The sequence below is a fragment of the Sorex araneus genome, chromosome 10, assembly GCF_027595985.1.
Source record: "Sorex araneus isolate mSorAra2 chromosome 10, mSorAra2.pri, whole genome shotgun sequence".
NCBI classification, from domain to species: Eukaryota; Metazoa; Chordata; class Mammalia; order Eulipotyphla; family Soricidae; genus Sorex; species Sorex araneus.
In genome coordinates this window covers 64601452-64617504 of record NC_073311.1, presented here as the reverse complement: position 1 = coordinate 64617504, position 16053 = coordinate 64601452, and the positions used below count along the sequence as shown (strand labels likewise).

The 16053-nt window shown below is 62.1% G+C and overlaps 1 protein-coding gene across 1 annotated transcript in view; it reads right to left on the bottom strand.

Annotated features, from left to right (window-relative positions):
* Nucleotides 1-8586: 8586 nt before the first annotated feature.
* Nucleotides 8587-16053, bottom strand: part of RASSF8 (Ras association domain family member 8) — a 54815-nt gene continuing 47348 nt past the window's right edge. Inside the window, exons 4-6 of the mRNA XM_055118254.1 lie at nucleotides 13988-14877; nucleotides 12559-12703; nucleotides 8587-11592 (exon numbers count right to left, since the gene is read on the bottom strand). Coding sequence (XP_054974229.1) covers nucleotides 11471-11592; nucleotides 12559-12703; nucleotides 13988-14877 — 1157 coding nt within the window. The 3' untranslated portion in view covers nucleotides 8587-11470. The remainder of the gene's footprint in view (nucleotides 11593-12558; nucleotides 12704-13987; nucleotides 14878-16053) is intronic.

Below are 16053 nucleotides of genomic sequence, written 5' to 3'. Positions count from 1 at the left end.
GGTTAGAGTCTAACAGTCGCTGTCTTTAGCATGGTGGGGCCTGGAACTTCCAGCCCCGACCCTTAAGCCATGGTTCTGTCAAAATGCCGAGCTGGGAGCACACACGCAGCCCCGTGTTCCGTGAGCAGCAGCCGGGTGCCGGGTGCCGATGGCCGCAGAGCAGGTAAAGGGGCTGGCCGCGACACACACCGACATGCAGAGCAGCCCCAAGGCAGGACAGACTCACAGGGCGGCCAGAGGGGGCGTGGTCACAAGCGCGTCCAGACAGACAGACAGAGGACAGATACCCAGTGACTCCACTTACCTGTGGCAGGTGGAGCAGCAAGACAGGGGAAAGCTTTGCCGTGGGCACATCTCGGCCCCGGGTCATGGAAATGAGCATGTCCAGGCAGGACAGGGGCCCGGAGAAAGTGGACTGCTGGCCACCGGGGGCCCAGGCCGCCCGGCCAGCGAGAGCCGCACAGCTGTGCACGGCCTCGGACAGGGACTGGATGAGCGAGGGAGCCGGGTGGAGGGGCAGCGGGGAGGGCGCTGGCCCTGGGGGTGGCGCTGCAGTGAGTCTCCGTAGATCAAGGGGCCTGAGTTGAACTCCAGATCTAGGGGCCGGAGAGATGGCGCAGTGGGTAGGGAGCCTGCTTGGCGTGGGGCCAACTGGGGTCAACCTCAGGAGTAAACCCCCGGCACAGCTGGGTGCCACCTCCCCCAAACACACACACACACAGACTGAAAAAATAAAACAGACAATGATAACGTTTGATTTGGATGATCTGTGGGGACAGTCGAACCCCACCCGCATGCGGGGCTCAGCCGCTGGCCGGCCCAGGCTGCTCTCGCCACTTTCCGAGTCTTGGCGCACACTCACGCACGTCATTTCCTCCGAAACACAGCCCTCGAGGTCCGTCTCCCTTGGGGACATTCTGCGTCCATCCCCGTGAGATGCTATGGCTCCTTTTCTGACGAGTCACACGAGTTCAGGGTTGCGTTTGGGTTTCCGACGGCTACCCCGGCACACAGAGCTCCTTGGAGGCCCCGACTCCCCAGGGGCACAGGACTGCCTGCTCCTGCGTGGGAATCCAAGCCACAGAAGCCACCCGTTACCCCCGACACAGAAGCTGTGTGGAGTGACCCCGCAGACTTGGTTATTCTGAAACTTAGAAGCAAGACGGGGAGTTGCAGGCAGATGAAGTAAGTTCATTGCTGTTTGCTTTTCGTTTTGTTTTGGGCGCACACCTGTTGGTGCCGAGGGCTGACTCCTGGCTCTGCAATCAAGAATCACTCCTAGTGGGCTCAGGGGACCGTAGGCGGTGCCAGGATCGAACCTGGTCAGCCGCATGCAAGGCAAGCGCCCTACCTGCCGTGCTATCTCTCCAGTCCCAGTACTCAGTTTATAATAAAAAAGAAAGCTCTTAATTCCTAAGGAACCAGAGACCTGCAGGGCGGCTCAGTGCTCCGTGTCCAAGGGCCTTTAAAAATCAGTGCAGGGAGGCAAATTCAAATAAAGCGAAGGTTTCTAGCAAGTGGATGTGCGGTGGTTGCTGCCACCTAGTGTACAATCTGCTGTTACTGCAGGCATTGCGCTCCAGGAATGCAAAGTCTAGGAAATAAAGCAAGCCCGCCTCCCTCCCTCCCTCCCTCCCTCCCTCCCTCCCTCCCTCCCTCCCTCCCTCCCTCCCTCCCTCCCTCCTTCTTCCTTCCTTCCTTCCTTCCTTCCTTCCTTCCTTCCTTCCTTCCTTCCTTCCTTCCTTCCTTCCTTCCTTCCTTCTCTCCTTCCTTCCCTCCTTCCTTCCTTCCTTCCTTCCTTCCTTCCTTCCTTCCTTCCTTCCTTCCTTCCTTCCCTCCTTCCCTCCCTCCCTCCTTCCTTCCCTCCTTCCTGCCTCCTTTCGTCTCTCCCTCTCTTCCTTCTTTCCTTCCTTCCTTCCTTCCTTCCTTCCTTCCTTCCTTCCTTCCTTCCTTCCTTCCTTCCTTCCCTCCTTCCCTCCCTCCCTCCTTCCTTCCCTCCTTCCTGCCTCCTTTCGTCTCTCCCTCTCTTCCTTCTTTCCTTCCTTCCTTCCTTCCTTCCTTCCTTCCTTCCTTCCTTCCTTCCTTCCTTCCTTCCTTCCTTCCTTCCTTCCTTCCCTCCTTCCCTCCCTCCCTCCTTCCTTCCCTCCTTCCTGCCTCCTTTCGTCTCTCCCTCTCTTCCTTCTTTCCTTCCTTCCTTCCTTCCTTCCTTCCTTCCTTCCTTCCTTCCTTCCTTCCTTCCTTCCTTCCTTCCCCCCTTCTTTCCCTCCTTCCCGCCTTCCTTCATCTCTCCCTCTTTCCTTCTTTTTTCCTTCCTGTTCTCCTTCCCTCTTTCCTCCTTTTTCTCCTCCCTCCTTCTCTCCCTCCCACTCCCCTTCCTGTTATCCCTGGCTCTGCACTCAGGGATCATGGCTGGTGGGGCTCAGGAGACCCTCTGGGACGCCGGGCTCAAACTCGGTGGGCCGAGTGCCTGCCAGGCACCCTACCTGCTGGCCTATCTCTCCAGCCCCCTTTCTTCCTTCTTCAGAAACTTCTTTAGTTCTCAGTGCTGAGGGTTGAACCCAGGACTTCGCACGCCCGAGGCAAGTGCTCCACGCCTGAGCTGTGTCTGGGCTCAGAGGGGCTTTCATGGTCCCAGGGTGGGTCTCCCTGAGAGCCGATGAGCGTATCACCCTCTCAGCACCAGCCAATCAGAACGTCCTGCCCAAGTTCACTTGTTTCTTATAAAAAGATTGAATCCCAGACATGCCAGATGGAAGGGGCGCTGGGGCTAGGTGGCGGGAAGGCCACAGCCCCGTGTGTCCACCACCGGGGGCTCCCACACACAGCCCCGTCTCGGCCTGAACAGGGAGCTCTTACTTCAGTGCTCTTCTGCAAGCCTGACTGCTCCCACCTTTGGGGGCTGGCCACGGGAACCGCCAGAGCACGCGCCGTGTCCGCGTGAGGCCCAGGCTTGGCCCTGGCCGGGCAAAGAGAGAGGAAAGGAGAAAGCAGAGCAGAAGCGAGGGCGTGCGTGCTGCGGGGCAGCGCCGTGCTCCGAGTCCAGGGCCAGAGGCAGAACAGCTGCTGCTCCGGGCCCGGCCGTGGCGGCGTCTCCGTGGGGGAAGAAAAGCTTCACGTGTGTGAATTTTAGCTCTCGCCTCGAGCTGGGGCCTCTCAGAGTGATGAGGACACGTACACTTGTGTGGGCTGGGGGTGGCGGGAGGTGGGGGCCCGGTGCCCATCCCGGCCCTGGAGCGCCCCAGGGAAGGAGCCCGAGCCCTGAGCTGGCGTGGTCCCGATCGTGGCCCACATCGACATCCGCCCGGAAGCCCACGGAGTGCGGCCCCGCTCCCGGCCCAGCGGACAGCCGCCCGGGCAGAGGCTGCTCCCGAGATCACGCGGCTCATGGCACACGTAAACCAGTAACAACAAGTCTGCCCGCGCCGGCTCCTCGCGGGGCGGCGGACACACAGACTCCTCCTCTGCGGTCGCCCCCTGCCCACGCCGGGCGTCTTCCCTGCTCTCTGTCCACGCTGGGCCAGCCGATGCCCCGGCCAGAGCAGGAGCAGGCGCCGGGGGTGCTGGCGTCATGGAGCGAAGCCAGGACCGAGTGGGGCTCTGGGCTGAGCTGCCGGGGTCGCGAGGTGCGTGGGGCAGGTCGGAGCCCCCCCCCCGCCCCCCCCCCGTGTCAGAGCTGAGGTCAGTGTTTCCACTGCTGGGCACCGGAGGCCGCCAGCCTCACCCCTGGCGAGGAGGCGCAGGTCTGGGCACTGCTGGAGTGGGCTTGGGAAGGGTTCGGGCTGAGAAGCAACTTTTCAAGTTTTTTTTTTTTAATTTGAGGAGGGAATCGTGCTCAGGGCCTGCTCCTGGCTCTGTGCTCAGGGGTCGCTCCTGGTGGGGCTCAGGGGCCCGTAAGCAGTGCTTGGGGTTGAACCCCGGGCCATCGGCATGCACGCTGCCTGCTGTGCTCTGACCCTCGCCCCTGTGCTTGCTTTCAGAACACACCCAATCACGGATTTTTCCTGGCAGATCTGTGTGTGGTTTGTGATGTCTGTAACTGATCGGGGTTTAAGGAAGCGTAGCAGGCTGTGAGTGGGGGTCAGGAATGTGTGAAAGGCCCTGGGTTCAATCCACAGAACAAACACACGCACACGTGCACGCTCACACACTCGCACACACACACATGCACACACATGCATGCACATACACACACAGAAATCAAAGGATAGTATGTCATTACTTTATTTTGTGTCACTTGGCAGTGCTCAGGGCTTACTCCCAGCTCTGTGCTCAGGGCTCACTCCTGACAGGTCTTGGGGAACAATATGGGGTACTGAACCTAGGTCAGCTGTGAGCCAGGCAAGTGCCTACCTGCTGTACTATCTCTCCAATCCCTACCACCTCATTTTACATAGCTATATAATAGCACTGTAGCACTGTTGTCCCATTGCTCATCGATTTGCTAGAGTGGGCACCAGTAATGTCTCCATTGTGAGACTTGTTACTGTTTTTGGCATATAGAATACGCCACGGGGAGCTTGCCGGGCTCTGCCGTGTGGGCAGGATACTCTCGGTAGCTTGCCGGGCTCTCCGAGAGGGACGGAGGAATCAACCCGGGTCAGCTGCGTGCAAGGCAAATGCCCTACCCGCTGTGCTATGGCTCCACTGTTTCATTTTATGTAAATAGGCCAACACAGCACGTCCACCTGTGTGTAGAATAGGTGAAGCGGCTTCTCTGTCAGATTACAAAGAACCACGAAATGTTCTTCCAGAGGCACAAAGGACAAGTTAGGGGACAGAATTCATTGAAGTGGCTTAAAAAGGCCCCACGGCTAGTGAGACAAGGGGAGGCCCAGGCCCACAGCCACCTCCGGGCCAGGGGTCGCCCGGGGGCACCCAGAGCACAGTGGCCCAGACCTGGTTTCCTTGCCCCTGGCCCCTGCTTCTCGGCGGGGGTGGGGGCAGGGAGAGGAGGGGGCTCTGGGCCAGGGCCTGGCTAACGAGGCTTGGGCTGGTTTGGGCGCCAAGGTGGGTTTCAGACCCTTCAAACTCAGACATTCGTTGGGGCTGGAGCCAGAGCACAGCGGGGAGGGCGTTTGCCCTGCACGCGGCCAGCCCCAGTCCCCAGCATCCCATAGGGTCCCCCAAGCACCGCCAGGAGTAATTCCTGAGTGCAGAGCCAGGAGGAACCCCTGAGCACTGCCGGGTGTGACCCAAAAAGAAACAAAACAGAATTGAAAAACTCGAACATTCGCCTCTGGTGGGAACGTCCCCAGCCTGGAGGGTCCCCCAGCTCCGGAAGGTGCGACAGGACGTCTAGGGAACGTCTGGGGCCCGGAAACAAGCACCCGGCTGTGGCCAGTGGGGACACGGGGTGGGAGGGGCTGTGTCTGGGGCTTGCTGGACACCGAGTCGGCCTGCAGAGGGCAGCGGCTGGCCGGGCGGGAGGACGCAGCCTCTCCGGCTCTCTCAACCAAGCCACCGGCCGGCCGCTGTGGCCAGGGACGGTCCATGGGGCTGGCATCTGTCGGACGCGTCCCTCGGGTCCAGGGATCACCGGCAAGAAGCCTGAGTCTCGGGGACACGCCCAGGGGCGCTGGGGCACGGGCCAGGTCGTTAACGGGTTTGGGGGGTGCTCTCGGCTTCACTCTAGACATTGCTCTCGGGGTTTGGGGTCCCCGAGGGACCGTGGAGAAGGTGATCGAGGCCAGAAGCCTGAGCTGGGCAAACGGACCCAGCACCGGGGCTGGGTGGGTGACGCCGGGCCCTGGTCACAGAACCCAGTACCGGGCAGAGCTGCACCCGGACGGAAGGACGCCCCCGGCGGGACCCTGAGGAAACCCAGCGCCTGTAGCCCTGAGTGGTGGGCACAGAAGGGGCCTCAGGGATGAGGCCGGGAATGAGGACCCCGAGGCCCACAGGGTGGTGCCCGTGCCCTGTGGGGTGGAGAGCCTGTCAGGTACCGAGCACTGGCAAGGGGGTGGGGCAGGGGCCGGAGTCCAGCGGGGAGGGCGCTCACCAGCCTGGGATCAAGCCCCAGCACCCCGTGTGGCCCCCGACCCCCAGGGCTGATCCTTGAGTATAGAGCCAAGACGGACCCCCGAGCACTGCTGGGTGTTGCCCCCCCCAAAAAAAACGAAATAAGAAATTTTAAAAAGAGGGCCAGAATGAGATAGCACAGCGGGTGGGGTGTTTGCCTTGCACGTGGCCAACCCGGGTTCGACCCCCGGCATCCCATAGGGCCCCCCGAGCACTGCCAGGAGTGATTCCTGAGTGCAGAGCCAGAAGTAACCCCTGTGCATCGCCGGGTGTGACCCAAAAAGCAAAAATAAGTAAATAAATAAATAAATTTAAAAAGAAAGAAAAAAGATGAGAAGGGGCCCTGGGAGGGCAGCGGTGCCACTGGCCGGGGCTGCAGGGGACGTCCCCGTCCTGTCCCCACCGGGCTAGGGCACCGCTGTTCACGGCTGTGTCTTCTTGTTGGCCGGAAGCCACCCTCAACCATCTTTCCCTCCCGCATGCCAGCTTGTGCCCGGGCCTGGACACGCCTGGGACCATCAGGGGACGCCCCAGAGACAGTGGGAACGGCTCAGGAGTGAGGTGCCCCACTGAGATGGGGGGGGGGACATCTGGACACAGTGGGGGAGCACCCCGGAAGGGGGGGGACGCCGGGGGGATAGGGGGATTCTTAGGAAGTGACCCCCCGAGAGCTCCGTCCACTCACTGGGATTAGTGGGGGGCCCCGGGAATGCACATCCCACACACTGGGAGCCACGGAACAGAGGAGGGCGTGCGGGAAGCTGGGGTGCCCTTAGCACGGACGGGGCTGTGATGGGGCCGGGGGGCGCCACATGGGGCCCAGGAGCTTCCCACGGGGCTCGGGCGGATGGGGTGGGGTGGGTGCTGCCTCTCTCCCCGAGGGTCGGGGGATGCAACTGCCGGGGTCTCCCCAGCACGGCGGCCGCGCTCCAAGGCGGGAATGGGAGTGGGGTGGGCACCCATGTCCGCGCCCGGCTCTCTCCCAGGCTCCCTTCCCCAGGGCCGCCCAGGGCGGGTGCTTGAGGGGCCTCTGGAGTGTTCCTGGAGGGAGGCCTGGGGGGCTGCTTGCCCGCAGGGGTGCGGCTGGGCGGGTGTACCCTGCTGCCTCCCCGCCCCCCCTTGTGCCGTATTTACCAGCCGACAGTTTGACCCGTGTGTTCTGGATGTCGTCTGCTTCGTGCTCGAAGAACTCACCTGCGAGGGGCAAGCGGCTCCGAGGGGTGGACGAGTCCCAGGTAAGGTCCCAGCACTGCCAGTGTGACCCGGAAGTGAAAACAAAGAACCCCCCCCAAAGCTCATCCCTGCGCTTTTCCTGTCTCACGTGGCGGCTGGATGCCAAGGGGGGCCCTAGACGCAGGGGCCCGGCTGCCCCCTCCCGGCCTCCCAGGCCAGACCCGGCCCCCTGGACACACGGGGACACGTGGCTAGTGGCACTGTGCTGGGGCAAGAGGGTTCTGAAGGTGGAGGAAGAGGAGGGGGCCTTCGGCCCGGGGTGCGGGGGCTCCCGAGCGGGGCTCATTCGCTGGCACTGCCCCTGTGGCCAGCAGGGACGGCAGCTGCTGGCGGACACGGGGCACCTGGACACAGGGCACCCGTCTTGTCTCTCCTGCTTCAACCCCAGGCCCCCAGGCTGCCGGGCCTGTCCCCTGCAGGGTCCACCCACGGGTGCTTGGGGGACTCGCTGGGGGCGGCCCAGGCCCCTCCCCACCCTGCCGACCGCCCTCTCCACTTGGCCCCCTGGCCCCAGGCTGGTTCCAGAGGCGTTTCCGTGGCCTCCGCATCTGCCCCAGGGGTGCCCATCTGCGGGGATGGAGGAGGGGGTGACTGAGTGCCCGTGACCTCGGGCAGCGTGAGGGCTCCTGTCCTGCTCAGCACCCAATGGGGGACAGGCAGGGGTTCGGGCCAGCAACACTGACCCCCGAAGTCCCCAAAGGTCCCCCAAAGTAGCAACAGACTGGGTCCTATTTGAATTCTTTGTAAAAATGATTTATTTGGGTTATTTTTGGCCACACCTGGTTATGCTCCGGGGTCACTCCTGGCAGTGCTCAGGAGACCATATGCAGATCCAGGGATCGAACCCGGGCTGGCCATGTGCCAGGCGAACACCTTTCCTGTATACTCTCTGGTCCCCAAATTCCTTTATCTTGGGCCTTAGATCCTTCACCAAGATCTAACTCCAACGTACGAAAAAAGCAAAAACAGTATTTTAAACTTTTACATGAAAAAAAAAAAACGGTGTAGACACCAAAATCCATCCTGTAGTTTCTCAACAGACCCAAGTCCCGATGTGGTGGGGGCCACTAGCTGAGTGATGGGGGAAAGGCCTGCTCCCTCCCTCCCACCCCTGCACTCTGGGCCTTTCGGGACTGTGGGACCACAGAGCTCATTCAGTTTCCTTTTCTTTGGAAATAAGGGAGGCGCACTAGTTTTCCCAAATTCCGTCTATGGCGGAGGAGACAGCTTCCTTCCCGCCAGGAGCTAATCTGAGAAATAGTCGAGTGACTCGGCGACACACACACCCACTTTGCACCATCGTCTAGGCAAGGAACAAGCCGGCGACTGCGGTGGCCCCGTGAATCCTGAACATTTATTGTCTGTGAGGATATCCAGCCTTGGCCGTGTGGCTCGCGGTGATCATCACAAAATACACATTTGAAACGAAAGCAGGAGAGTAATTACATGTCACACAGGTCACAGGCCATCGGCCCAGCGCAGGGTGTCACTGCAGGAGACACGCCCGCCGTCTGTGTCCGCGGGGCGGCCAGCTCCCGCCCCAGCCTGGCTGTAACCCCCCCCCCATAGATATGTAGGTACTTTATTGCCTCTATAGTCTGCTGGTTTAACATCGGTATACTAAATAATCCTCTGCGTTTATTTGGTTTCTGAGAATATAAAAACTGCGTTGGGCCCTAGCCCGGCCGAGGGCAGGGGCCGGGGGCCTGACGCGGGCCTGGCCCAAGGCTCACAGCTGCTGCGGGTGCAGCACTCACTGACTGTCTCCTGGGACGCTGACCCCAAAGTTCAGGACGTCGCCCCAGGCCCGGCGTCTGCGCAGGCCCGCACACCCCAGAGCAAGGCGCCCGGCCTCCTCCACGCCATCTCCTCAGCCCACGGGGACAGTGCTCGAGAGTGTTCCTGAGGGACTACTCTGCTCTCACGCACCGAGAGAAACGTCTCTGAGCACAGGCAGGACTTCATTCCCGCTCTGGGACTGAGCGCGACCCGGTTCCTGCTCTCGAGTCCACCCCGCCCCGGGTTTCAGCGCGAGCTTCTCATCTGAACTCGGGGAGTTAATGAATCTGTCACTTCCCGCCAGTTCCTGGTAAGATAATCATTTCCCGATGGCGTTAATACTGGTAGATATTAAAGGGGGGAGGGAGGGAAAGGAGAAAAAAACGTGGGTGTCCTTAAAAAACAAACCTAAAAACCCCAACAAAAAAAAAACCCTTATAATCTAATAACCAGAATTTATATTATTCCCTCAGACGCGACGCCGTCCGCTGTCATCCAAACGCACCCAGAGACGTGGCAGCTCGCCCGGCCAAGATTCCCGATGGGGGAGACAGCGGGAGAGAGACTCGTGTCTCTGTGAGTTCACGGGGCGGTGCGCAGGGACTTGGTGCTCAGGACGCACGCACGGGGCTGGCTGCACGGGGCTGGCTGCACTGTGCCGAGTGCCCTCCCTGCTGTACGACCCCTCCACCCCACCCCGAGACGGCTGTAAGGTGTTCTACCCCCGGACTCTCCTTCCCTATGTTTAAGAAAGAGACTCAGAGAATATTTCTCAAGACGTGTTTTCAGAAGGAGCGGGGTGGGTCCGCGGGTGCAGCTGCTCAATGAAGACGTCCACATTTCCAGAAGCTTCTCCCTTAGAAGGTGACGTGCCGTCTGCAGTCCGTTTCGTGGAGAGGAGCCGGGGGACTCGAGCCTGTGGGGGGCACGAGGAGGTGAGCCCTCATCACCTCGGGGGGACGGAGGCAGGCGGCAGGGCGGGTGCTGCCGTGGTGGTGCTCAGTCCTCCAAGGCATTGTCGCGATTCACACGGGCCAAGCTCGACGCAGCTTCAGTTGAACATTTGCATTTAAATAGAATGCGATCGATTTATAAAATATTTTGTCAATAGATCCCAATTTCTCTGAACAACAGTAAGAAAATAACTCAGGACAGGATGGAACCCTTTAAAAGTAAGGCATATATTGGGCATTCAATTATTGTCGTCACAAAACTACAAATCAGTTCTTTTAAATTTTCTTAACTTTACAGTATGTAGGTATGAAAGTACTATTATAAATTGAGAGCAAATATATATAGGTTGTGGTTACTTAGTAAGACTCGTTCGTAGGTCAGGTTATCTGAAGAATAACATAATGGCAAAGCCAACTCAGTAACTCCAAGAACCCAAAGGAAACAGTATCTTTAGTTGAGGTCTGCCATGTAGCTAGACTAGAAAAGGCAACTCTGCATTATCACTTTCAGTGTTCTAGAAGCTTCTATTTTCACAGCCATTCTTGAAATTTCTCACTGAAAAATCTAAATATAGCAGCATTCTCAGCATTCATTACTCCAAAAATAAGCCAAACGTCTTAGAAACGTCCGGAGGCGCTCCCATGCACAAGGTGATCTCTTAGTGTGACCACGGCATCAACATACAAACCCACGTTTGCTTTGTTGCACGTATGGAAATAATACAAATCACGCATATTTTTTTTTGTTTGTTCTTGTAGAATTAAACACTGCTTTTGATCTCACGTCGATGCCCCTGTGCTGGGCAGAGAGGGCGGACATGGCTCTGAGGGTCCAGCTCTGCCGAGACCCCCGCCCCGGGGAGCACCTGGAGAGGGGGGTGCTGGGGGTGACGCATTTTTGGTTTCACAAGGGAAAGAGACGACGGTGGAGACTCCCGCCAGCGGCCCGAGCAGAAAGGCGCCCGGACCCTGGCTCTCCTGGGGGGGCCGGACCCCCGCCACCCTCGGGGCCTCCAGAGACTCAGAGACTCGGGCGGTGGCGGGCACAGCGCCACCTTGGCCGGCCGTGGGGACCTCTGGGCGGCACGTAGCCGGGCGGGGGTGGCGGCTGCATGCCCGGTGGCAGGGGGCACCTCTCCCACGCCCGCAGCCCTGGCTCCGGAGTTACCGTGCAGACTCGGTGCACCCGGCGTCCGAGAGGACCTGAAACTCCTGCCACACAGCAGGCAGGACGGCGGGGCCGGGCGGGCGGCTCCTGTGGCCGCGGTGCCCACGCAGGGGCTGGGCAGACACGCCGGCCGCGGGCGGGCACAGCGGGGAGGGAAGGAAGCTCACCGGCCGCGCGCGCTCTTTCCTCCCAAGTCGCGGCTTTATTGACGGATGCACGCGGTAGGAACGCCTCCCTGGAGCTCCGGTGTCCCCCAGGGAAACCGAGGCTGCGGCTGGGGCCCCCCGGGCTCTGCTCAGCGCGCGGGGCTCGGGCGCGGCTAGACGTAGATGCCCTCGGGGTTGAAGCCGGCGGCCACGGGGCTCTGCAGCAGGCGCAGGTCGCTGGGGAGCTGCCGGGCCGTGCCGGGCCGCTTCAGGGAGCCCGACTGGAAGGGGGCCTCTGCGGGGACGGGAGACGGGCGTCAGGGGGGCGGGGAGACGGGCGTCAGGGGCACGGGGCGGGGGGCGGGGAGACGGGCGTCAGGGGCGCGGGGCGGGGGCGGGGGGGGGGGGGCGCGCAGGCTCCAGGCCACGCCATGCTGGGCTCAGAGCAGCCTCGGAGCAGCACAGGTGTGACCTCGCCATCTGTCCCTCTCCCCCTCCCTCGCCCCTACTCCCTTTCTCCATCTCCCTCCATCTCTGTCTCTGTCTCTGGGTCCCCTTCTCCCCCCTCCCTCCTTTTCCTCCCTCCCTCCCCCTCTCCCTCCCTCCCTATATATATATTCCCTTCTCTCCCCTCCCTCCCTTTCTCCCTCCCACCTTCCCCCTCTCCCCCCACCCTCCTCCCTCCTTCTCTCTCTGTCCGTCTCCCTCTCTCTCTCCCTCCCCTGACTCATGCCTGTTTCCCTAAATTAAATAATTCTGGGGGGGCTCCCAAGCAGTGGCCTGGCGGGGTCACTCTGGTCAGCTGGGCCAGGGGTTCAGTGCAGGGGCACTAGGGCCAGCATGGGGTGCTCAGGGTCCTCCATGGCCCCACAGAGTGTGTCCCGGGGAGTCCAGGGTGGCACCCCGTGACCTTAAGGAGCCCACGTGGTACCAGAAACATGCCGGGCGCGTGCGCTACCCACTGTGCTATCCGAGCCTCTAAAAAAGCGATTTCACTTCACTGTCTTCTTAAAAAGCAAAACCCAAAACTGTGTGAGCAGTTCCAGGTCCTTCTGAGGGGGGAGCGCACTGCTTCTCAGTCTGCTGCCCGCGAGCGCCCTCAGAGCAGGGGGAGGGGAACCGGGTACAGGACAGGGGGGGGCTCGCAGAGAAGCGGCTTCAGGCCGGGAGTCCCGATATTCCGACCCCCCGCCACCCTGGGGTACGCGGAAGCCGCTGCCCACTTCCTCCCAGCCCAGGAAGTGCCCCGGCCTCTTCTTACCCCGCTGCAGGTCGGCGTGGGGCGCGTGCCCGTCCGAGGGCTCTGCGGGCAGGACGGTCACCTTGGTCCCCGTCTGCTGGATGAACTGCTGCAGGTTGACCTGCCGGAGCTCTCTGGTCAGCTGCTCCAGCTCCTGCTCTTTGTCCTGGGGGAGACGAGGCTCTGCTGGAGAGGCCCCCCGGGCTGCCCCTCCCGCCCGCTCCCTCCCTCCAAGTTCAGGCCGGGGAGGCCCCCCCACCCCCCTGGGTTCCCGGAGCCTGGTGAAAGGAATCCCACAGGGCCGGAGCAATCGTCCAGCAGGGAGGGCATTTCCTTGCACGTGGCTGACCCGGGTTCAAATCCCCGGCATCCCCCCGGGTGCCCTGAGCACTGCCAGGAGTGACTCCGAGTGCAGGGCCAGGAGGAACCCCTGGGCATATCATTGCTGGGTGTGACCCAAAAAGCCAAATACAATGAAACAAAGGATTGCCACAGACCCAGTGGGCACGCGGCTGAGCTCAGGGGTGGGCCTGAGGCAGCAAGATCCTCGCTGGGTTCGAGAGCCCAAGGCCCTGCCGTGGGGAGGGGCCCTCGGAGCTGCGGGACGAGCAGGCGGGCGAGCAGACGCACTGCGGGGGCCCGGGGGCGGGAGCAGCAGCGAGGCCGGGGGCCTGAGGCTCTGCAAGCAACACGGGCGGGCGCAGCTCTACCCGGTCTCGGGCCAACCCTGGACAGACAAACCCACAGGAGACGGCGACCGGGGGCTTTCCATGCCGTGGCGGCGGCAGCGCCCCATGGCCACCAGCGAGAGAAAGGGGGCGTCCCCCACCCTGCCGGGGCACAGCCAGGCCTCCGGTCAGCGCGCGCCCAGCCAACGTGCCCAGCCCTGCACGGCCCACACCAACGGCCTGGGCAGACCCTGCTGTGACGGGCACCCGGGCCCCACCATCCCCCGAGGCGGCTGGGCACACGGCTGGCGTCAGTACCGGAGCCCAAGGGGCCGCACCGAGGACAGGGCGTGCCTGCATCTCCCTGCTGGACGCTGTGTCACCAGCGACCTCCCTCGAAGGCTCCCCCGGAGATGCAGTGACCACTCGGGCTAAATCGGGGCCAGCTGGTCACTGGCGGCATCTCCTGCCACATGGCACGGGTGGACGGGCCACGGCAGCCGCCCAGAGGTGCCCGGTGGGTCCAGTCACACTTGAGGGACAGACACCAGTTTCCTGGGTGTCCCTGGACCCTCGGGCCAGACGTGCCCCCCTCCCCACCTCTGCTAAGTGAAGCCCAGAGCCCGTCTTGCCCAGAGCTAGGGAGTCGGGGGGCTGACAAGCCACAGGGAGGCCGCAGGGGCCCCGGGCATCTCCGGGCCTCGGTTTCCCCGTTCCCTAGTGCCGCCAGCACGGGCCCTCCCGTCTCCCGGCCCCTCCTCGGGTGCGGACGCCCCACGTACCTGCAGCCGCTTAGCGGCCTGCCCCAGCGAGCGCTCCACGGCCCGGATGCCGTTCTCCAGCCGCAGGCTCTGCTGGCCCTGGACGCTGATCTCGCCCTTGACCTTGCCGATCTTGCCCCGCACCTCCTCCTCGTCGGCCTGCGCCCCCCGGCCCTCGCGCTGCAGCTTCTCGGCCTCGAGCCCGCTCTCCATGGTGTGGATCTGCGCGCCGTAGTCCTGCAGCCGGCCCTCGCACTCGGCCACCTTCTGCCGGATCTCCCGCAGCTGGTCCTTCAGCTGCTTCTCGTTCTCCTGCTCGATCTGCAGCTCGTTCTCCCAGAACTCCTCCTCCTCGATCTCGACGTCGTTCCGCTTGATCTTCTGCTCCAGCCGCACGATCTCCTCCTCCAGGCTCGGGCTGTGCTTCTGCTCCCAGAAGCGGATCTCCAGGTCGCTGGACTCCAGCTCCCGCTCGATGGCCTGCAGCTTCTCCGTCTGCAGGCGGACCAGCTTCCGCAGCTCCTCGGCGGTGGCCCTGCGGCCGCCCGGCGCCTTCTGCTTGGCCTCCGCCTCCCTGCCCTTCCCGAAGATGTCCATCAGCCCCTTGGCGCCCCCCGTGAACGTCAGCGACTTCCTCTTGGGCTCGCGCCTGCGGAGGGCCTTGTCCGCCGGGGGCCGCAGCTTGGCCAAGGGGGGCAGGCTCTGCCGGTGCAAGGTCCGCTCGGGGGCGCGGGCCCCGCTGTCGGAGGTGGGCCGCTCGCTGAGGGAGGGCCCCGTGCGGCGCAGGATGAGCTGCACGTCGCTCGCGTACTGCCCCCATTTGTTCAAGGAGATGACGGGGTTCTCGTGGGGCGCCAGGTGCCTCTCGGTGTCTCTCCACTTCTCAATGAGCGTGTAGCGCCCGGTGCGGCCTGGGCAGGGAGGACAGAGCATCAGAGCACGGAGGGCCGAGCCCTGCGGGGCCACCGCGGTGGGGATGCTCTCCCCCGGGCGGGGGGGGGGGGACTGGGACGCGCGGCTCGGAGCCAGCTGGGTGCCTGCAAGAAGCCCGTCCTGGGCGGTGCGGGCGGGAGCCCAGAGCGGACTCTGCTTCGTGGACTCCCCGTTCCCGGCCCGGGACTCGGGGTGGTGGCACCCCGTTTCTCCTGAGGAGGCAGGAAGGCAGGAAGGCAGGGTGGCGCCTGCCTCTCAGGCCGTTCCGGGGCCCCTGCCCACACCCCGGCACACACAGCAACTGCCTGCCTCTGGGAATTCACTTTTTAATATACTTTTTTTTTTTTTTTTTTGCTTTTTGGGTCACACCCGGCGATGCTCAGGGGTTACTCCTGGCTCTGCACTCAGGAATCACTCCTGGCGGTGCTCGGGGGACCATATGGGATGTTGGGAATCAAACCCAGGTTGGCCGCGTGCAAGGTAAACGCCTTACCCGCTGTGCTCTCGCTCCAGCCCTGATATAGACTTTCTTAATCATAGGTTTCCCCCACTTGGGTCTGATGTGACAGACGCACCGTACACATGCACGCTACGTGACGTTATGGTTCGACTCACATGTACCACGGGATGGTTACCAGGGCAAGCTTGCTCGGGGTCCATCATCTCGTGGAGAAACAGACACACACTGTCCTTCCCGTGAGAACTCTCGGTCCCACTCCCGAACAATGTTCCTCCGCTTGTTTATCTCACAGCAGACGCCCGCCTGCCCCTCCTGACCTCTCCCTCGGCTTCCTCCCCACTTCTGACAACCACAAACCCGACCTCCTCGCAGATGTGGTGCTGAGATGGTTCTGCATCTCTCAAGCGATCTTGTCACGGCTTCGGGAATGCCGTCCCAAAAGCTTCGGGCACCGGAGTCTGCCGCCCACCGAGCTCCCCCAGAGACGGCGGCCAGGGGCCCAAGGACAGCACGGGAGTGTCCTGAGTCAGTCGCTTTGATTTTATTAGATAGGTCGGCTTTTAGATCTTTTATGGACGAATCAAACCCCATAAATAACCACTTTTTAAAGGTGCATTCTTGGGGCTGGAGCGACAGCACAGCGGGGAGGGCGTTTGCCTTGCACGCGGCCAACCTGGGTTCGATTCCCAGCATC